Raw genomic sequence first — 22,622 nt, 5'->3', positions numbered from 1 at the left:
TTTTGTGTTGCCGCTGCAGTCATCCCTAATTACTGATCTGGGCTGGCCCAGGGGCTCCTCTAGATGGAGTTTAAATTTGCCATTGCAATGGGCAGAAAAAGGCATAGCAAATTATGGGTCATAACAACTTAGGATTTTGTATTTTATTGCCCTCCTCACACTGTTTAGCAATAGAATTCTCTCATATATATATATATATATAAAAAACCTGAAATTTTGCAGCTTCTGAGGGGACAGAGATGACTTGCACTGAACAGCCAATCTAATGCAGGTAAGCTTCTATGCATTTGGGTCGATAAATCTTGACCTCCTATCTGCTGTAACTTGGTTTTATATGGCCATTATGTGAAGCTGAGTCCAGTGAACTTTGGAGTATTTGTAAACAGCATTGCAAGGAAGATGCAGGCCACAGGGGTGAAAGACCAGCAGCATGCTGTTCCATCTTTTCCCTCGTGCAGTTTGAGAAGAGTGAGTTGAGTGAAAACCTAGTTTGTTTTTCTTTACGTGAAAAACCCAAACGCTCTACATGTTGAGCATGCACACAAGGCCATAAGTCACTGCAAAGGTGCTGCCAAGGTCAGTGGTTGTGAAAGTGTGTAGGTAGAGGGGTGCTCAGAAGAGAAATGAGAACCTTACAGTACACTGACACCATGCTGCAGAAGTGGAGTGGAAAGAGGCCACAGTGAAATTGCAGTGTGAATACTCTAGCTGTAAATTTTTTAGTTAAGGTTCCTATCATATGCTTCTATTTTTAGCATAGTTAAAATTAAACTCTGCAGCCGAGGCTGAGCACTAGAAATTCTTTCTTCACTACTTCAGCATTGCCAGCATCTTTTTAGACAGCTTTCTTCTCCTGTTCTGCACCCTCGGCTATGGGATACTTCAGCTATACAAGATAGTAAGTATCATCTCTCCACCCTCAGGAGTGACCTCCCAAAGGACTTCCAGCAACGAGTAGATGAGATTGTCGTGACAGTGTCTGGTGTCAGCTTTTAATTTGTGAGCATTTTCCTTTGCCCTCCATTCATGGATGGTTACTGCTGAAAATCTGCATGAAACTGTCCTTAACTCACCCTGCCTAATGCCATTGCACAGATGGCATGTGCTATCAGTAGATCAGGGAGCATGGTTGTAGCTAAATAAGACTTGTAAGTTGGGGTCAAAGCCTCAATCTTAATTCTTGAGTTCCTAGCTTCAATACAACCACAGTTAGAACAGCCTCTCCCGGTCTGCAAAATGTTCTGACATCAAACACTTCATAGTCAGGCTCTGCCCTTTATCTTGCAGACTCACCTGTCCTATGGGTTTTTTATTTGTCTTTACCATAGCAGATATTAAATTCCTTGAGGCTGCTGCTTTGTCTTTTAATGTGCTCCATTGAGTACAGCTGTGCAAATATAAACCAAAGCTGTTTTGCACAGTACAGAGTTCACTTGTGGAGTATTTAGAATTTGCCTTTAGCTCCATTTAGGACACAGAGGAAGGTGGTGGTTGTACTTAGGCTGCTGTATTAGGCCCTTGGCAGGCAAAAAAGGATCTGGTGTTTTGGTTGTATTGGTCCAATGAAAATGGTGTAAAGTGACTAATGAGCCCCTTAATGCAGACTGCCATAGTAGGAGCAATGGTAGCTGGCCCTGGTGAGCCTTCTCATTGCTAGGTCCTAGCACTGCCAGCTACCACTGCTTTGAAGTTGATAGCTGGTATCTCCACAAATGTTAAAAAGATTCATCATCTTTACCTCATTTGACTCAAACCACTTTTTTCTAATCAGAAAGAAATTTACATTTTGTATGCGTCTGCAAAAGATTTCTTCAAAAAATTTAGAAGTTACTATTTCATAATACAGTGCAAAATTTATAGACTATAGCTGCTCTTTCCCTTCCCTGGAAGGGGAAGAATATTGCAATTACTCCTTTTTAATCTTTCTTGTTATCCATTGTGTCTGGCAGGTGGAGGTGAAAATAGATTTGAGATGTACAGTAAATCATAGAGTCATAGAATGGTTTGGTTGAAAGGGACCTTAAAGATCATCTAGTTCCAACCCCCCTGCCATGGGCAGGGACACCTTCCACTAGACCAGGTTGCTCAAAGCCCCATCCAGCCTGGCCTTGAACACTTCCAGGGATGGAGCATCCACAACTTCTCTGGGCAGCCTGTTCCAGTGTCTCGCCACCCTCATAGTGATGAATTTCTTCCTTACATCCAGTCTAAATCTGCCCTCTTTCAGTTTAAAGCCATTACCTCTTGTCCTATCACTACATGCCCTTGTAAAAAGTCCCTCTCTGGCTTCTTGTAGGCCCCCTTTAGGTACTGGAAAGCTGCTATAAGGTCTTCCTGGAGCCTTCTCTTCTCCAGGCTGAACAACCCGAACTCTCTCAGCCTGTCTTCATAGGAGGGGTGTTCCATTCCTCTGATCATCTTCATGGTCCTCCTCTGGACTTGCTCCAACAGGTCCATGTCCTTCTTATGTTGGGGGCCCCAGAGCTGAACACAGTACTCCAGGTAGGGTCTCATGAGAGCAGAATAGAGGGGCAGAATCACCTCCCTTGACCTGCTGGTCATGCTTCTTTTGGTGCAGCCCAGGATACGGTTGGCTTTCTGGGCTGCGAGCACACATTGCCGGGACATGCTGAGCTTCTTGTCAACCAACACCCCCAAGTCCTTCTCCTCAGGGCTGCTCTCAATCCATTCTCCACAGAGCCTGTATTTGGGCTTGGGACTGCCCTGACCCATGTGCAGGACCTTGCACTTGGCCTTGTTGAACTTCATGAGGTTTGCATGGGCCCACCTCTTGAGCCCATCAAGGTCCCTCTGGATGGCATCTCTTCCCTCCAGTGTGTTCACCACACCATGCAGCTTGATGTTGCTGGCAAACTTGCTGAGGGTGCACTCGATCCCACTATCCATGTCAGCAACAAAGATGTTAAACAGCGTCGGTCCCAGTACTGACCCCTGAGGAACACCACTGGTCTTCATTCAGACATCGAGCTGTTGACTGCAACTCTTTGAGTGCGACCATCCAGCCAATAGTGGTCCACCTGCCAAATCCCTGTCTCCCCAATTTAGCAACAACAATGTCATGTGGAACAGTGTCAAATGCTTTGCACAAGTCCAGGTAGATGAGGTCAATTGCTCTTCCCTTATCCATTTAAAGATCTAATGCTGTAGTCATATAGACTACTCATACAGAACTTGGCTCATCATTCTGAACCCTATTAGCCCAGTGTAATTACACAGGAAGAGTGGCTAAGAAGAAGTAGCCATTAAGAAGACATCTACCAGCAGTAGCCATGCTACAGTAGTAGAGATCCTTCTTTTAAACGCAGCTTAATTATTACTCTTCCAAATACATTGTTTTGCTTTCTCTTTTTATAAGAGGCACCCGCTACAGCAGAGGGGAAACTCAGCACAGCAGCATCAAGCTGTGCAAGAAAAAGCATTAACCTCGGAGGACCACCTTTTGGAAACAATTGTGTTCTTCTAAACCAAGGGAGTACCTTTAAATTAAGATTCAAGATTTCATGTGGAAGCCCTTGTGCCTTTTCATTTCTTGCTGTCAGGGCAAGAGTTGAACAGAATTCCAAAATTTAATGTTTGCTGTATAATCCAAACCTTTATTGACTGAACGTTTACCTGGAAACTCACACCACTGTAAGTAAAAATGGTACTTTTTTGCTCATGATGTGAAAAGTGATAGTAAAAGCCTTTGTGTGAAGGTCAGGTTACATGAAAATCCTGGGGTGGGGGTGTTGGGGTTTTGTTTTTTGGGGGAGTTTTTGGAGGTTTGCTTGGGTTTGTTTTAGGTTTTTGGTTTTTTGGAAGGGTCACAGTTTTTGTTTGCAACCATGTTACTGCTTTTTGTCAGCTATATGGCTTTTGAATCGTGAAGTTATTTTTATGTGAATAATGGGTATACATTTTATTCATTAAATGTATTTGAAAACCATGGGCTTTTTTTTCCTTCTAATTAAGAGTTAACACTCAAACCATGAGCCAGTTTGTACAGAAATGTCCTCCTTGAAACATACATTAGCACTGCTACTCTTGAGAATGAACTGCCATCAACCTAGTTTGAACCAGTGTTGCAAGGACCACATTTGCAAAAGGTGACTGAATTCCCAGGGCCATACCTGCTGCGATCCTCTGACAATATCTGCCCTGCAGGCAGATCCTAAAGAACCATTCTGAAGAAGTATCTCTGAGGTCTGAGACAAATGTGATCTTTAAAATGTATGGCTTAGTACTAGATGGGAATTCTTTCCCTAATAAATGTAAATTTGATAGGCTGCCTCTACTTGCATTTCCTGTTAATGGTTTGATCAGCTGAAGTGGGTTGGGACTGGCAAGTTAACTCTAGGACCCTGGATTTCAGTGGGTACTGAAAGCTAGGAGCTGAAAAATGGAAGGTATAAAAATAAAACAGCATATAACACCCCTTAGGATTAAATAGTGGAACAGACCCTAGGACAGAGCTGAATCTTGCTCAGTTTTGGTAAGCCAGCTGCATGTTCAGTTCCTTCCACAAAGTGGTGCAGTTCCAGGTGATGGCAGAAAGCCATGTGCCAGAGAAGCGTGCAGCAATTGGAGGCTTGGAGTGGCTTGGAGCATTTGTAACATAGGGTCAAGCTCTCACCAGCAGACAAAAATCCAAACTGGAGCGAATGGTCCCTTCACTGAGCTACTGCGTAAGAGAAAGGCACGATTTGTTTGCTGTAGTGCAGGGCTGGCAGAAGCACATCTGCTATACTGAACTTCCCAGGCCCTAAGGGGATGTGAGCCTTGGAAGGGCTCAGGCATACATCTGTTAGGCACTCTTCAGAACTGAAAGAGCTGTGAGTAGGCAAAGCAGATGTTTAGGCACCTAACAAGAAGGTGGTGAACAAACAATCTGACAGCTAATTCTTAGATGTAGGCACTTACTTACCGGCTTGTGGCACTAGCCTCAGGCACTTCCTTAAGAAACCAGGAAGAATGATAGCAGTGGATGTTGTTTTCCCTTATGCTCGGCATGGAGGCACATGTGGTCTTCTTAATTACTGCTAGGTGTTTTAATCATTGTTACTAGTGTGCTAGCACTAATTTACAATGACTTGTTATTGTGCACCACCAGATTTCATGTTCAAGATCTGTGAATTTCCCTTCTCACAAAAAGGCAGCTAGAAAAGCTGAGTTTACACTTACTTTATTACAAAACTAACCAATACAGCTTCAGCTCTCTGCATACTCACAGACACCCCTGGGAACTTGTTTCCTGTGGCTGTGTGGAAATCACACTTCTGAATGCCACACCAAAGTGAGGGAGATGCAAATGACTGTATCATCTCCTGCTATTCTTTTGCTCATCTGCCTTGGGCTGATGCATCCGGGGAAGGGTAGGATGTAATGCTGCTTGAAGTATAACGAACAGTCCTCATGCTACGGCACCAAAGTTCATTTGCAGCGGACCAGACAGAATGAAGCACATGTCTTCTGCAGACACTTGTATGGTTTTTCTCTTGTGGCTACTCTGACAGCTTCTTCTCTAATAACTGCTTCACCAGAACAGGATTGGATCGTCCTTGTGTTTCTCTTTGTACCAGCCCAATTAACTTATTTAGAACTTTTTGATTTCCTGCCTTTATCGCCATAACCTTTAGAGAAAAAAAAACAAACCAACAACAAAACAACAGACACCACTGTTACAGGAAAATCAGACATCTTCACTCATTCACAGCCAAGGTATGAATAGTTTTGTCCTTTCAGATCATTGTGTAGAATACTATATATTTGGGGCTAAGGTGTAATTTATAAAAACTGCCTTCAGCTTTGCAATAAGGTCCTGCTCTGCTCCCATGAGACAACAGCAAGTCCCTACAGCAGCAAGGCCTTACAACTAATAGAAAGATCTCCTGTTATTGAAAAAGTCAGAAAACACTTTTGGATTTTAACAGAGTCTGCAACTTGAACAGTGACTTCCTGGAAAAGAGCCAGAAAAATGAGATGGACTTCTCTTGCTAATAGGATCTACCTTTTTACTCAATATAGTGTTCAGTTATAACAAGTAATTTGCATCAAATCATAATCTATTTGATAATATTTGTGGGGTCCTTCAAGCACAGATGTAGGTGTTTTTGTAACAGCATGTTACTTCCTTTAAGCAAGGAATCCTTTGCAACACAGCAATTAATTAACCCATCAGAAATTCAACCTCCTATCAGGCAGCTAGTGTTTGATGCACAGTCCCCTGCAAAATAGCAAGGGCCATATTTAAAAGCTAAGTAAAGCCACTGAAAAAAGCATTGGAAATTTCACTTTTGGGCATTTCTAAAGGAGATGCTACTGCTGAAAGACAAGCGGCTGGCCTTTATATTGTTTGTGTGGCAGGGAAAACATTCTCTACATTGTCAGAGTTACTGGGAAAACCATGATAGCTTCAATTAAACAGGATGTCATATTTACAGATATTAAGGGAAGGATTGCGAACATATGAGCCACCAACTGTGCCAATACCAAGCACAAATGCAAATATTGCTGCTCATTACTGTATCCAAATTATTGGCAGTCTAAAATCTTCTCTGTGATGTCACAATACAGAAAAGACTCATTACTCCTGATCTGCTAGAAATTACCTATATGGGGCAGAGTGCAGAACAATCCAGGTGAGACTTTATTTTCATAAAGTGCTCAGCATTGGCTTCAGCAACTGTAAGTTAGTTCATTTTAAAGAAAGTTACTATCAAAAAGCATGGCATACTTTTTTATTTTCCCTGTCAAGTACTCAGCTGATGCTATTTTGTAAGGTAAGCTCTCACAGCAATTTAAAGCAGTGAATTACAGGCCTTCGAGGCAGCTTTTGCCTTGGCAAAAGATCATCTGGAAAAAGTAGAGAAGAGAGGCCATTCTACTGCATTTGGCTTGACTAAAACAGTGGAAAACAGAGAGGAATTACATTCTCATAAAAAGCACTATTATTGAAATGGGAGTGTAGTTATGGACCTTCAGCTTCTGCACTTCCCAATCAGTTCCTGTGTTCTTTCTATCCACACTTGTGCTTCTGTACCAGTCTGAAAATACAGCAGGACTTTTATCAGGCTCTGCAAATGAGTCAGTCTGATGGAGGTCACGCCGACCTACTGCAAGCTCATTCACTTTATCAAAAGCTCTTGCAGAGCTGTTAGCATCCCCCAATGAGATCTGGGGTGGGTGGTATTATTCTCAAAAGATGTTAATGTTTTTTTCCAAATGGCAAATGTATCTAGACAATGTTTATGTTAGAAACAAGCTATTCACTTCTGCTTTTACATTTTGCTCCAGAGAACATACAAGCACTTGTTTTCATTTTGCTTTTTATAAAGCAGATTTTAGACTCTGTCAAGATCCCTTCCCACTCCTCCCCTTCATGATCAACAATGTTTCTTTTCCCTTTTTCCCAGCTCAGACCTTTGTAGACCGATGAGCCACGCAGGCTGCTGCGTGTCCTTCCAAGGAGATGGGGAAGAGCCAAAACCCCATCTTTCCTACTGCAGCATTTGTGCTGCTGCCACAGACCAGCAGCAGAATAGCAGAGCGGACAGCAGCTCTGGAGGCACCGATGCTGCTGCCATGGGGGTCCGGCTCCTCGCCGCCCCACACACATTGTCAGGCAGGAGAGCCAGCTAGACTTGTCTCTTTGGCAGAGGAGGGACACAGGGACATGGCGAAGAGGCAGATGCAAGTAGAATTTTTGCCTTGCCAGCTCTGATACAGTCTCTAATTCCATAACTAATATATGCCTTGCTGGCAGGTAACTTCAATCTCCAGCTTCAGAACAGTTTAACATTGTTGCCCTAACATCACAAGATATGACACAAAAGTCAGAGTTATGTGGCCGGGTGGCCAGGTCAGGTTAATGACAGTATAGCTGAAGAGGGAAAGAGCCCCACAGTTTTGCTTTCCTGCATTAAATTTTTATGGTCTCTCAGAATGACTTAGCGCATTAGACAGACTGGTAATTTCTTCTGCTGATCATTTTGTGTATGCTTCAATTTCCAAAAAAACCCACTTATTAAAATAAGAAAGGAGAAGAAAAGCCTGACAATAGCAGAGCAGCAGCTTTAATGTTCCTATACTGGCTCTAAAGCTCAAATGCCAATCAAAAGGAGGGGGGGGGGAAAGGCCATTTTAACCCCCTTTTTTGAGCCACAGACTGCCATAGCACACAAGCTTCCCAGCACCATCATAATCACCTCATTTTCTTGTCCATCAATCACCGCTTGGCAGATCTGTTCAAGCTCTTTTTGATCCTGTATCAGTTCAAGTTCCTTTTCTTTAACAATTTCAAGAGCAGTCTTCCCTTCTCCCTTCCACAATTCCGCAAGCACCTGAAAGCGACAAAGACTAGCGAAGGTCAGTGTCTTGACATGCTTATATACAGTATTTCAGTTACTGATCCAAGAAGCCAGATTTTAGTTAAAGCAAGAGCAGATTGTCTAAATGTGAACAAATCCAAGATTTAATCCTGCGCCTCACTGAAAGAGCTCTTGCACCCTCCCTCCTTTTCTGCATCCTGAAATAAGACAAAACATTTTCACTTACTGCACGAGTACAGGTTAATGGTTCGCAACCGGTGCTCTGCAGCCTACCACAGTACTGGGTGGGAGCTGCCCGCTACTACCAGTGATGGTACCTCTTCAAAGTAGTTTGCCGAGCGCAGCACAGCCCCCATGTACCTCACTGCGCTGAGCCGCTGCTCCCTTGCTGGGAGAGGGGGGTACCACAGCAGAGACCGTCACCAACTGCAAGGCTGTTCCTCCGGCAGTACTCATGCTAATCTCGCATTATTCACAAGAACTGCCTGAGAGCAGTAAGGAAATGCATCTCCATGAGCAATGTCTCTGCCTGGGAACTGACGATTAGCTGACTATTGTACCAAGTCCAATCCCTGGTAACTTATCCCATTACCAGTCCTCATCAGCAAGGTGTAATGAGGATACATATGACAAAGCAGAAGAAAAACAGTGCTGAGCAGAATGAATGCAGCAGCTCCAGCCCACCTATGCATCACCTCCAAGTACTGGACTGCTGGGTGAACCAAGGCCCCTGGAATAATCACTTGTTAACACTAGGGTGTTCTCCTATGCTGTAGCAGGGCTACCGCCCTGGAATAAACTTCAGAGAAGAGAACATTTATAAAAAACCAATTTCCTTGGGCAGTCATTTGCTGTATTCCCTTTGCCCTTATTTCAGAGCTGTGGGAGGAGAGAAAGAAAACCCTTATTAGAACAGCTGCTTATGCTCCATCCTGAGCTGAAGATATAATTGTATGTTTGGGCCATTGCTGTGTACCAATATGGAAACAGATGTCACATCAAAATTTCAGCATTAAATACTCACTGTAGGATGAAGATGCTGCTGGCATGGGGAGACGAGAAGGGGCATTCAAACTGCATGTTAAATAATTAGCAGGGCAGCAAGAGAACTTAGGAAAAATGAAGCACGTGGGATGGTATTTCAACTATCCCAGCAATTTTCTTCAGCATGAAGGATTTTCTGGTACAAAGACCTTCAGATAGACACTTTTGTAGCCACAACAGGTATTTAAGAACCATGCATTGACATAATTCCTGCAAGAGGTGATTTGTTTGCCAGCAGTACCCCAAAGCTTTTTATGGGATCTTATCACTCTGCTGGAGACCTGGAGAGAGGGTAATGACACCGCAGCTTTATTGTGGCAGCTACATCTTGTTTTTTCCCTGTCAGAGGGTTAAAGGCAGATCACTATTAAAGTTACTGATAAGCAGCCAGAGTTACAACCACTATAAGTAAAGCTTTCAGATACTTATATATAAATAAATCAGTGCAGTATATGATGTCTTCTACAAGATCTTCCTTCTAGTGCAGTACTTAAAAATCATCATGACAGTGCTACCTGGAATACCCCTAGAAAGAAATACATCCAACAGAGATTCAACCTGTCTGCAGCTGCTTGCCTTTTTATTGTTGCACTCCATTGCTATCCCAGGCAGCCCCCTCCTGCTCCTTCCCTGAGGGACCAGGCAGGAAGATTTTTTGTCCTCAAGGGCTCCCCAAGGCACAGGGACAGTACATCACCCCTCAGAAGGAGGAGCACAGCTCATAACAAAACACCCTGGAAAGTGAAGCACTGCACAAATCAGGGGCTGGACAATGAATAAGCCGTGTTGCTCTCCTGGAAAAAGGCAGATGTGATTTTTAGGACTGGTATGTATTCAAGCAAGATGTCATAGGCTGCAGGAGGGGAAAATCTGCAACAAACAAAATCTATGCAGCTGACCATGGCAGAGTTACCCAGGAGCAACTCATTCATCAGGCTGACTTAGATCAGTGGCAGGACAGCTTGGCAGTCAGAGATCCAGCTCTGATTCCCTGCTATTCCGATGCCAAATGTCTCCTGGCACCGAGAGAAGCTTGCCCATTAGAAACCTTGAAGGCACCAGATTTCCCCTGTGACATCTGCATCATGTGTACTTTTCAATTTGGTAACAAGCACCTCCACTTAGCTAGTAGAGCAACAATGTTATCAAGGCCCTTGCTTGTTTACAGGTATGTAGGAAAGCAGAAAGAGATGTGGCCAAGACCTGTCAAAGATGCACTTTTAAAAATGTGTTTCTCTACTTGGCAAGGAGTACGAATCTAAAGAAAGCAGTTTAAAAATTATTTAAACTCATTTACACAAACTGCCTGCACCACAACAGGAGGATCAAATTATGAAGTCTCCAGAGCCAAAACAAGAATCTCCAGCCTCATTTCCATTACTGAAATCTCAGTAGTTTCTACTATTGATTCTTGGCTGAGCGTGATTAGATTTTAATGATGTTCTGTGGTCTCTACCTACACAGGCATAGCAGCAAACCATTGGTCAAGATGAATTAATCAGGACTTACACGTCTGGCTGCCACAGGCATCATATCAAACATTTTGCAACTGGTGAACGTGCCAGATGACTGCTGTGCCTGAGAACGCTCCAAATGGAAACCCTATCTGCAGTGATTTGCTGCCAAGGGTGGGAGGGAAGCAGCAGGCAGTACCACTCGAGTCAGTCTGCTGGGCATCTCTCCTTTCCAGCGATGGAAGCCTTGATGTCTGGCAGTTGTCCCTCAGCCTCTGACAAAAGTGAGGGGCAGGCTGGGTCCAGTCCTCCAGATGGTATAGCCGTAATTGTCAAAGCAGATGGTTCTGCTTAGGTTTGTGTACTGTACTCATTTCCCTGCTATCTACTTTAAAGTAGCAATGCCAAGTGAGTCTGTTGAAGTTACTCCTATGTGGGTGACCTATGCAAGTGCAGAGGCAAACAAGACCTGGGGTCTACTCTGCTCCATACCCTGCTACAGATCCCCGATGAACATGTGACAAGGGTGCTCGCACGGAATTGCTCCAGCACGGCTCTCAGCAGCAGGGGCAAGTTTCTGCTTCCCTGGCCCAGGAACCAGCCTCTTCCCACAATGGCGTGACTCAAAGGCAGGCCCCTTATGCCAGAGATATACTCGCTGCCAGCCCTGCAAATGAGAACCGAGGCCCCATCTTGGGCATACTCCCCATCAGACTGGTTTCAGCCCTGGGTGAGCAGCACCGGCACCTCTCACTGTAGGCTTCAACATGGTGCCTCTGGGGTGGGCCACAGTATGTGCCTGTGCAGGTCCCCTGATGCAGGACACGCTCACCCCACAGCCCTGCACACCGACAAAGCTGTAAGCTGCTCCCCTTTGCACAGGCAGGCCAGTCTGAAACTGCATCAGAGACCTCTAGAGTAGGATGCTCTATCTGATGGCAAGTTGGGCGTGAGCTCTGTAATTACTTAAGTGGCAATTATGTAAGCACACAGTGCCCCCTTCCTTGGCATATGCATCCTACCATACAATGTTCTGTGTCTATAATCAGTGCTCATGGCTTTCATCTGCCTGTGTTTTAGTGCCTTATACAGCAGAGACTGAACACAAAACCTCTTAAAAATTTTAAACTGTTAACAGCTTCCTGCAGCGAGCATGTATGTGTGTGCATGTCTGTGTGCTCACCCCATTGAAGCTTTCCATCCTTTCTCCTTGGATCTGTCTCTACCACTGCAGTTCACTCTCCCCCACCCCAAGAGCTGCAATTCATCTGCTGTAGTGTATATATAGCCCTTTCTGCCCTCGGGCCATCCAGTATCTCTGCCTACTGCTGAGAATTGTTATAAACATTTGTTATTCTTCTGACATCCAGGCAACCAAAATACTTTTCTAAATGTGGCAAGGTTTCTGCAGTTTGATAGCATCACTCAGTGATGGCAAACAGTACTGTTATTTCTCTGTGTCCAATTTCAGAGCACCGAGGACAACATGCACATTACAAGGAGTTGGTAATTAAACAAGAAAAGCATCTCTGAAATTCTTGACGTTTCATAACCTGTCAGAAGTGCTGGCACACAAATATATCACAAGGCAAGAAACTCCCGTAGAAGAGCATTAGTACCCTGTCTCTACCTCCACAAGGAAGCCAAGAGTTAAGACTGGAGTTCTGAAGCTTCCCTTTCAAATGCAGACACCAAACTGATGGGTGAGCCATAACCCCGCAGGCACAGAACTGCTGTGCATTCCAATGCTTCTCCTATTAATACTTTATCTCCTTTTTGAAGCTTTTACTTTTCCAATCCCAAATTTCCAAATGCACATGCCTGAAGTCAGGCACTTAAATCCTTATTTATGATGCCTGTCATATGCAGCTGGCTATTCACAGAAGCAGACCGACAATACCAACTGAATTAAGAACCATGAGCATCTCCAAAAAAGAAAACAAACCAGGAAGCTTAAGTATCTCCAAGCAGGGTAAAGAGCCACATTTGCAACAGTTATACCTGGTTTATAATCATGAAAAAAATGAACTGACTTCAATACTATTCCAAAGTTGTACTTGGATTAAATCAGTATGTGCTAGAAAAAGATGGAAACCTGCCCTGTGTATTTCAGTATTAAAAGCTTGAAAGCAGACATGGCCAAGTTAAATATCTTCACTGGAAGTTAAACATCTTCATTAACACTTTCACTGATGAACACCTGAGAAGAAGCAGTCATCTAATGCCTCATCTAGAGGATAATAATTAATCTGAAAAGACAATGCATTCCACATAAATAAGCCAACAACAGTTTAAGGTGAATGACAGATTATTCCCTATCACAAAAACCCTCCAAATTTTGTCTATAAATGCAGCAGTCGCCATAACCATCATAAGCAGTTCACAATTTTAGATACAAATCATCAAGAGCTGATTTTTCAGATAAAAATCAAGCAAGATGATATTTAAAAAGAGGGAGAAACTAGCTTTACCATCAGTACGTGCTTGAGAGGTCCATGATAGCACTTGCTTAAAGAAGCAAGGATAAAAAGAACAGCCAGACCTCTCCACTTTTGACTCAGGGGTACACCAAAGCAGAACCCTTTTGGTGACTACACTCAGGTGAATTATATCCTTTTCCACATGCTAATGCTTGGGAACATAGACCTTACTGTCCCTAGTAACTGATACTCTCAGCTTAATTGCAAGCCATGGATTAGCTCCCACTGACCTTTCACTCAGGTCTGACTTGAACTGTGAAATTGAGATCTAGTGTCCAGTCTGTTCAGAAGCAGGATTTATTTAATTGACTTCAGTTCACATGGCTTAAATCTACTATTTGGCTTGTGCTCCCTTCTAACACTGAATATGCAGATATATCTATAAGATTATATACACACGATGCACTTTCATCTATTATATGTATATAGTATAGATACAAAATTTGTCCTTCATCAACAGTCTAAATAATTTCCTTTTGAAGCAACCTATGTACTGGTACATACTGATTATGGAATTGCTACGTGAATGGAGTAAGTGGCCACAGATTCAACATACAGTAAAATCAAAAAGGTACTTACCTGCTTTGCTGCTGTAGAAGAAATTTCTTTTTTTTCTAGAAGGTTCAGAAGGTCAGCCAGGAGAAAAGGACTGACTGGGCTACGGAAAAAGGGGGCAGAAATTACCTCAGAGAATAAGGTAAAGTAATATATCTAGGCTACTGTTGCTTGCCTAAAGATCACACGGTTTAACATGACAAGCTAGTATTTTTCCTCATGATACACTATATTCAACTATGGTATTGATAGCCTGACTATGCCTTACCATTCTCATATTCCAAAGAGGGAAGACTGATCACTATTCTTAACTACATGGTCCTCTTCTCTGCAAGGTATTTGGTTAACTTCATTCAGCAGGATAGCATCAAGGCCTACACAGTACTGCCTAGTGTAACAAACTTCACAGATAATAACTAAAGCAGAAGCGAGCAATGGAGTGACATGATACTATTCATGGTACATGAGAAAAGAATCACTTTTGTTTCACCATTGTAGAAGCCTGACCTTTCTTTCACTGTAAGGGAATGTTGTTTCAAATAACTGAGCAGGTCATTTAGAATCCAGCCGATCACTTTCTTTGGCTTCATTTGGGTCTGTTTTACCACATTCTCAAAGAATTCTGTTAATCCATCTTCATTCTGCTCAAGAAAAGTAAATGCATCAAAAAGATACCAGAGTGCAAACATGATTAATTATACAATTACATTTGGAGTATAAATACTCAATCCTGAAGTAAACTTAGTTTTGTGAATTCATTGCAAAGTTACAAGACTTTGGAGTAATTTTATTAACATAACAGCAAACAAACTATGTTATGTCTAGAATAGGTACATAGAGCTTATCTGCCAGCCTGTTTCAATGGAACTTTCAATAAACGAGCAATCTTCTTTCTCTTAGGTCCTCCCTAAAATCAGCATTTGGGGAGAAGCTTTCTCATCTTCTCATGTGTTTTAAGTACGGATAATGCTAGAAAATATAATGCTGCCATCTAACAGGCTGTCATGCCATCTTTTACCAAGAAGAGAGTTCTCCTGAAACTGTCTACAGATATTTCACTCTTGATCTTGGAATCACTTCTATTTATTTTGGATTGAAGGAATAAGTTTAGCTTGCATTCACCCTTCTATGATTTGGAAAGGTCATACTGTAAGAAGCAGGATTTTATTTTTCTAGTTTTTTCAGAGAAGCTATGTAAGCTTTTCCACAGCACCCTAAATGCTCAGAAGCTATGACAGTAGGGGATTCAATTTATAGCCGAAGTGAAATCTGAGATTGCTTTTAGAAGAACAGATAACCGCACGGTCTGTTGAATGCTGTGCTGTTTGTCATCAAGGCATTGATGGATCTTTAACTGTAGCAGAGAACTCATTAGGTCTACTGAAGGCTGAAGGGATACAAGTGGCAGCTCCAACCTTTTCAAGGAGGAATCCAAATCCAGCGTCCCATTGGACTACTGCAGTGTGCAGCATAAACGCACAGGAGGACAACCCAGCTCTCAGAAGTTGAGAGGCAGCAGTTTAGAGACAGCCAAGGAGCTATTCTAAGTATGCTGCCACCACAGCAAAAACATTTCTCAAGCACACACTGACTGCAGCCAGATCTCGGAACAGTTCCGAGCAAAAAGAGTGCAGGTACGCACTAAACCAAAGCCTGACTTTTCCACTCAAACACATCCCATCAAAAGAGTCTCATTTGCCCTTGTTTTTAAAGGCAATTTATCACCATAGCAATACAGAATTTTAGACTTTCCTCCTCAAAACTTTCAGAACACAAACTTCCAACAGCTCTAGATACCACATTTTTCATTGGTAATGATGTATGGCTTTTCAGAAGACTGCAGACTACTGCTCTCTCTTCTGTGAAACAGAACAAAATGTACTTAGATTAATGGTTCATATGTGCTGTAAAACGAGTCTGACAAAAATCAGACCCATCCTCTTTACCTTGAGACACTGAGCAAAGAAACCAAGTTCTCAGCCTAGGAAAGCCACTGACATCTTTTGTCACCAAGGTAAACCCAGTTTACAACTCCCCCTAGCTACCCCATACACACAGACATAATTCCCTTCATTTCCAGTGTCTTATAAATTTAACTAGCAGTTACTTTGTAATCAAATTATGTAAAATCTAAGGCTAAACAGACTAGAGGAACAAATCTGGCTTAAAAAGAAAAAGTAAAGGAATGACATGATTACCAAAGTACAGTAAACTTGATTAAAAACTGCATGTGTATTAAGTGGAATTACTAAAATGATGCATTACTAAATACTGTACTCTAATTCACCTCAGGATTCAATAGCACAACCAAAGACTGATTATTTAAACAGCAGGTTCTCTTCCACAAAAACACCTGTTCAATTTAGGTAGGAAGAAGTGAGCACATATAAATGCTCATTTCTTTACACATGCTGCAGAAGATTTTACAAACACTCCAGGCGGAGTAGGTCTAGCTACAACATTATGCACATGAAAACAATGTCTGTGGATGCCACATGTCTGAATGCAGGCCACACAACTCAGACGCAGCATGTTCGACACTTTCATCATGTATAGGCTAGAAAGCATATCTCTAGAAGTGAGCACATTCAGATTTCTGGATACCAACAGCCTGGCTGGAGCTACAGCTCTGACCCTGCTGCCAGACCTTTGAAAATCAAGGACAAACACACCTAGCCTTCACATTTTAATCAGTTTATTTCCAAGGCAGCAAGAACAGAAAAGCCCAGGAATGCTCAGACAGACAGACTTATATATGCTACCAGGTACTGAACCCCATACTCACTACTTGTGCACATAAAACCATACATATTCCCCAAAATTCCTTCGCATTTTGTTGTAGGTTTTTTAAAGTGACTGTCATTTTCTGTAGCCAAAGAGTAGGAAAACCCAGCAATGCTAGACTGAAATGAATAAGGCAGAATGTCAAAACATGAAAATGACTAACAGAAATGAAACATTTTCCTTAATTTCTTGCCATATTAGAAAAATGCAGGCATAACTTAATTAGCTTCAACTTCTAGATACTATACTACTTGAACTTTAATTTTTTACTTTAATTTGTTTTGCATTTTGGTCAACTTTCTTCATGCCAAATTCACTCCAACTATGCCCCCCCACACACCTGTCCCTTGTGATAGATCTGAGCTGAAAACCACCACATGCTCTAACATGCTGGTGTACAGTAATGCTAACTGACTGTTCTCACTTAATTGTGAATAATGTATTTTAATATTCATAGAAGGAAAACCAGAAATCTGGAATTGCAGCACCATGTCTGTGATCCAGGCCCACTTGGTGCTCCTGTTACACACCAAATATGCTGTAACTTATTCACTAGAGTCTCACAGGCATGAAATCTGACACACCAATATTTCAACCAGATGCAAATTTCTTAAATATGGTTTAAAACTATCATTTAATAGTACTGAGATGTCTAAAAAACTAGTGGTGGAGTGATTTCAGATGCTTTTTAAAGAAGTTTAAAACAACACATTATTTTACAGAATACCATGGGTACAATATTTAGGGACATTGGGTCTGTAATACAAACTTATGCTTTTAAAGACCAATAATGTTTCCTGAAGAAGAAAACTACATCAATGTTCACGAATAAAATTTCATTTTCTGCTTTCTTATTCCCATTTTCACCACCACAGTTCCCACAATAACCAACTGTGAGGTAACAACTGCTGCAAAAATGTGCAAGACTGTCAGGGGGAAAAAAAACCCAGCAAATCTAGCCTATTAAAGCAGACAAGCAGAGCAGTCAAAGAAAGTTCAAACTTTTTCCTACAGCTTCTTATAAAATGATTTAAGTTCTAAAAATAAGCATAAATTCACCTCCACACCAACATGTATGAGGACGGCGTGTCATAAACTCAATGGTCAAAACCAACTTGTACAGCATCCCACTTTTGACTGTTTGAAGGATTCACCAATGTAATTGTTCCACCAAAGCAATAAGCCAAAGCCCAACTGGAATGGCCTGACTAAGCAGAGGAACAGTAAATGCACAGGAAGACTTGGAATTCTGATGAGAACAGAAGTGATCAGACCGGTTTTTTTCTAATGCTGTACTATGACAACTGATCTATTTTTTGGTTGGACCTCCCCAGACTTCAGCATACTTTTTGAAAACAAACCGTCACATTAAGGTCTACGCCAAAACATCTTATTTTTTTGACTCAATAGGAAGCAAGATAAAAATATTATAATACCATAACCGCAAAGTTGTCAGAGATCCTTCTTGACTGAATTATGTGCCAGCCTACCAGTTTACACAACAAAGTAGAAATTGCATGCAGAAATTGAGTACCCAAATACCATGGAGTCTACACGGCTCAAAGAATTGTATCTTTACAAGTTAAGAATGGTTCTGCATGAAGACAATCAGAAACTTCTTTGCAATTTATACAAAACTGTCAAAAATGCAGCAGTTTACACTTAAGAAATTTCAGATATAAAGATATTAATAGGTAATGCTCTCCTTCCATTTCACTACATCTTGTAATTAGGCAAAGCAGGAGTCTCATTCTCAATACTGCAGTACATACAGACAGCAGCTATTGTATATGAGAATAAAGCTCACGAAGCAAGCTCAGAAACTAACTTGCATGCTGAAGTACGGTATTGTCTTATTATAACTTTGGCACATAATGTTTTCTCTAACAAGTTGGCGCAGAACAGGGATTTTGCATTTCAGAGTCATCCCTCTACCACTGCCATTTATTTAATGAGCACTCCTGGGTGCTCTAACTTGAAAGAATGCTCATTAGATTTGTGCATCTGGCCCTATCAGCAATCTTCTGCAACTTCTGATGTAAGCTTAACACGGCAACAGACATACCATTTTCAGATGAATTAAGGTTAACTAGTCTCCCAGTGAACAGGCAAGCAACTTTTATGGAGAGTATACATGCTGACATTCTAATGCACAATAAAAGAAGACCAGCAATGAAGAACACATTCACTTCATGCATTCAAATGGATGCATTATCTTATTACAAGCTGAATCCCAAATTTCAGCTTGGAGCTCATTAATTGTCTTACATGCTGCAAAAAGGAAAAAAAGTTAAAAGGGAAAAAGCAAAGGCAATACTGGATTTCAGTGAACAGGTGGAAAGGAAGGGCAGTTGATGAGGCAAATATATACGGCTAGTTGATAGAGGCAACAGAAACCACACAGCAGAAGCCCTCAATACTAGCAAAATTGAAATGCACAAGAAGTGGGTTGATGCCAAGTGAAAGGAGTGGGTGTACCGGGTCTGGCTTGGATGGAGTTTATTTTCTTAAGAGCAGCCTGTAGGGTGCTGTGTTTTGGATTTGTGACTAAAGCAGTGCTGACAACACACCGGTGTTTTGGCTAATGCTGAGAGCAGTACGTTCTCTTTTTCCCACTCTGCCCCCCACAGCGAGCAGGCTGAGGGTGGGCACGAAGCTGGGCGGGGACACAACCTGGACAGCTAACCCAAACTGACCAAGGGGATATTCCATGCCATATAATGCCCTGCTCAACAAGGAAGACTGAGGGAAGGGCATTCTGGGGGAGGTGGTCTTTGTCATTGGTTGGAGACTGGTTGGGCATCAGTCTCCTTGTGGGAGGTGGTGAGTGATTGCATTTCCATCACTTCTGGGTTCTTCCCTTCCTTTTTCCTTCACTTATTTGAGTGTCTTTATCTCAAACCATGAGTTTTCTTGCTTTTGTGCTTCCTATTCTCTTCCCTGTCACACTGGTGGGGGGGAATGAACAAGGAGCTGTGGTGCTTAGCAGCAGGCCAGGGTCAACTCACCAGAGGGGAGGAAGAAGTAAAAAAAGTCAGAAAAAAGGGGTCAGGACCTATCTACGCTTCTGAGCTCTGTTTATTTCAATATGCGAGAAATATGTTGATATGAAAAAATGCATGCATGGACAGGAATAATAACTGTGAAATCACATTTTGCAGTTATACAATGAAATAGAAAGGTAAGAACTACTGACACCTCTCAACGCTATCACTGCCGCCTCATGACTTTGATGAGACTTATGACTCACCTGCCCACCAAACAGTAAAAGATCTGCAACTCACTAAAATGGCACAGCACCACAAAAAGCAGTTTTCCTAACAGCTTTCTTCAGAGGAAAGAACCATTTTTATTTTTTTCCATAGAACCAGCTTCTGTACAAGTGTATTAAACTAGAGACGCACAAAGGAGGGATCTTAGCTAGTTAAGTTAGGTGCACTGCTCTCCCTCCATTTATAGTCAAAGGAAAGGAACTCCTCCAGAGGACAATTTAAAGTATTTATGGTTCCGTCCTGAATCTTACTCTAAAGAAGTCCTTTTCCTTCTGTCTCCACTAATTACAGAAGGTAACCAAAGCAGGACACTGTCCTAGATTAGCTGACTATGTGAAATGTCTAATCTTGGGTGGGTATACTACTCCCCACACAGAGTTATCATTGCCGAACAGAGATAATGCAGTTTGTATTTAAGAAGCTCAAACTCCTTTAGAATAATTTTGGAAGTTAAGAGATTTTTCTGTCACTTCCTTACCTATATCCATATCTTGATGAAATCTCATGCTGTGCCACACTCTTTTCTTTCTCATCTCCTCTTCTGAACCTATCCCTGGTAAATTGCATTGTGAGGTCAAAGTTGACATTGTACAGCCATTTTGTGTATTTACCTGAGAATAAGTCTTTTTTTTTTTTCTTTTTTTTTCTTTTTTTTTCTTTCCTTTTTTTTCTTTCTTTTTTTTTTTCCAAAATAGTGTGGAAGCCAGATCAATGGGCAAGTGAAGCTGAAAGATTTAAACTTTGGGTTTTGCTTCTGCAGTCAGGAAAACATAGCTATTAATTTGTTAAATACTGACAATGTGCCCAGCCTTGTACCAGACCCAAAGACAAGAAGAGCAGGCTCCTGCAGACAAGGGTTTGTCAGCAGGAAGTTGTACATTTGTTGCAATCAGTCACAGGTGCATGCATGTGTAGACAGAGAAGATCAATATTAAATAATAGTTATTTGACTGCACCTTGCATAAGAAACACTTCTATGCACACTGTGTATGGTTTCTTTTCCCCACCATTCTATGTATATGTCCAAGGTACAAAGTATGCATTGGACATATTTCCAACTAAAAAACATCCGTGAGAAATGCCAGCTGGTTAATATGACATTTGTAAATCTTTTCAAAAAACATGCAACTTTGAAGTTGCTAGACTTATTTTTGCACTTGATCAATAGACCTACCAATAGGGTGAAGCTGTGTTCAGGAAGAATCCCATACTGTTCAACAAGCTTTGCTCTCTTCACACTGGGGAGGTCAGGCAGTCTCTCATGAATCCAGTCAATATTTACCACTTGCTGATGGTTCGTATTAGCTGGCAAATATTTCGCATCATACAGAATCAATGGAGGAAGGTTTGGCTCTGGCATAAACCTAGTAAAAATGGGAAAAAAAAAACCCCAAAACAACAAAAAACCAAACCCCAAAACCTTTATCATTATTTTCACTCAGAAGCTAAACAAAAAGGAATAAAATTTATATCACAAGTTTATACTTACCTGGAAGTTGTATTACTGTTTCAAATGAACAAAATATTAAAAACTCATGCCTTGGCTGTATCATCATTAAGCAGTAAGAGATCAACCCCTGAAAAGCTGCAAAGCCTCTGTTTTCTTTCTTTTAGTATTGTCCAAGAGTGGATGATAGAAAAGGGGTGATTAACACTTCTGCACCCAAAATAATAATTAAAAAACCCAATAAAACCAGTAAGAATAGATACGGAAACAACTCACTCCTTTTGGTATCAAGCATGAATTGTGGATCCAGACAAAAATGGGAGTGGACTGGCAAGGAAAAACCCAGATTGACAGCCAACTGCCCGGAGTGATCTGGGCAGGTTGTAACCTTTTCCAGACTAACTTCAAAAATCTTGATGAAATCTCATGCTGTGCTAAAAGCAAAGTTACTGTGCTCAGCAGGGTGCCATCACAGAACAAAAGCCTCCCTTAAAGAGAGGGCCAATTGAAACCACTGGAATAAATGCAATTGAAGCAGAACCTTACTCTTACATGATCAAATGAGGGGTTCAAAAATATCAGAATAAAGGACATTGGGCACCCTCTACATTTACTATAATAATCTCTATTTCAAATCTGCCTAAACATAGATTTTACGTTTAATGTATAAAGTGCAGCAGTAAATTACAAAAAAACAACTGAAAAACAAAGTTTAATACTGATCATAATCTTAGTAATAATCTTTCTGGTCTTTATTTGAAATATCTCAGACTCACCAGTTTTGCCTACATTTTCATGAATTTTCTTTTGCTTTTTTCCAATTAGTCTTGTTAAATAAGCCTCATGCCAGCCCCTACCAAAATAAGGAATTCACAAAATGATCACTGACTTTTCTGCTGCATTTCTACAAACAGTAATTTAAAAAGCAGATTCAAATTTAAAATTTGTGGGATGTTTTCAAAATCCTTGCTCTGCTCTAGTAAGATCAGTGGTAGAATACATGTAGATCTAACAGGAACACAGATATGGCAAAGCTACGGGGCTCTGAAAGTTCTTCTGCAGAACTACAATTCTCCAGCTGGGAAGTGAACTCTGGGAGTAACAGGAAGACTGTCTCTGGGATGCAAAGCTAGGTACTGGGAGGACCAGCGCTAAGATGGCCCTAACCAGGGGAGGAGGCAGGCACACACAGAACAGGAAAACGGGTGCCCAGAGCAATCAGCAATCACTGAGCTGCATCACTCTTCCCCATCTCATCC

General features: G+C 41.7%; 1 protein-coding gene across 2 annotated transcripts in view; it reads right to left on the bottom strand.

Moving 5' to 3' along the window:
- Window positions 1-5,166: 5,166 nt before the first annotated feature.
- The window catches only part of GATB (glutamyl-tRNA amidotransferase subunit B), a 43,454-nt gene continuing 25,998 nt past the window's right edge, over window positions 5,167-22,622 (bottom strand). The window contains exons 9-14 of one of the 2 annotated variants that reach the window (XM_075029753.1): window positions 22,140-22,216; window positions 21,091-21,221; window positions 14,368-14,501; window positions 13,885-13,963; window positions 8,205-8,339; window positions 5,167-5,630 (exon numbers count right to left, since the gene is read on the bottom strand). In XM_075029753.1, the coding sequence (XP_074885854.1) occupies window positions 5,502-5,630; window positions 8,205-8,339; window positions 13,885-13,963; window positions 14,368-14,501; window positions 21,091-21,221; window positions 22,140-22,216 (685 nt within the window). In that variant the 3' untranslated portion in view covers window positions 5,167-5,501. Of the gene's footprint in view, window positions 5,631-8,204; window positions 8,340-13,884; window positions 13,964-14,367; window positions 14,502-21,090; window positions 21,281-22,139; window positions 22,217-22,622 lie in introns of both variants that reach the window. The other variant, XM_075029761.1, reaches the window with a different exon arrangement.

Source organism: Buteo buteo, chromosome 1 (assembly GCF_964188355.1).
Source record: "Buteo buteo chromosome 1, bButBut1.hap1.1, whole genome shotgun sequence".
Classification (NCBI taxonomy): Eukaryota; Metazoa; Chordata; class Aves; order Accipitriformes; family Accipitridae; genus Buteo; species Buteo buteo.
This window is presented reverse-complemented; position numbering and strand designations above follow the sequence as displayed.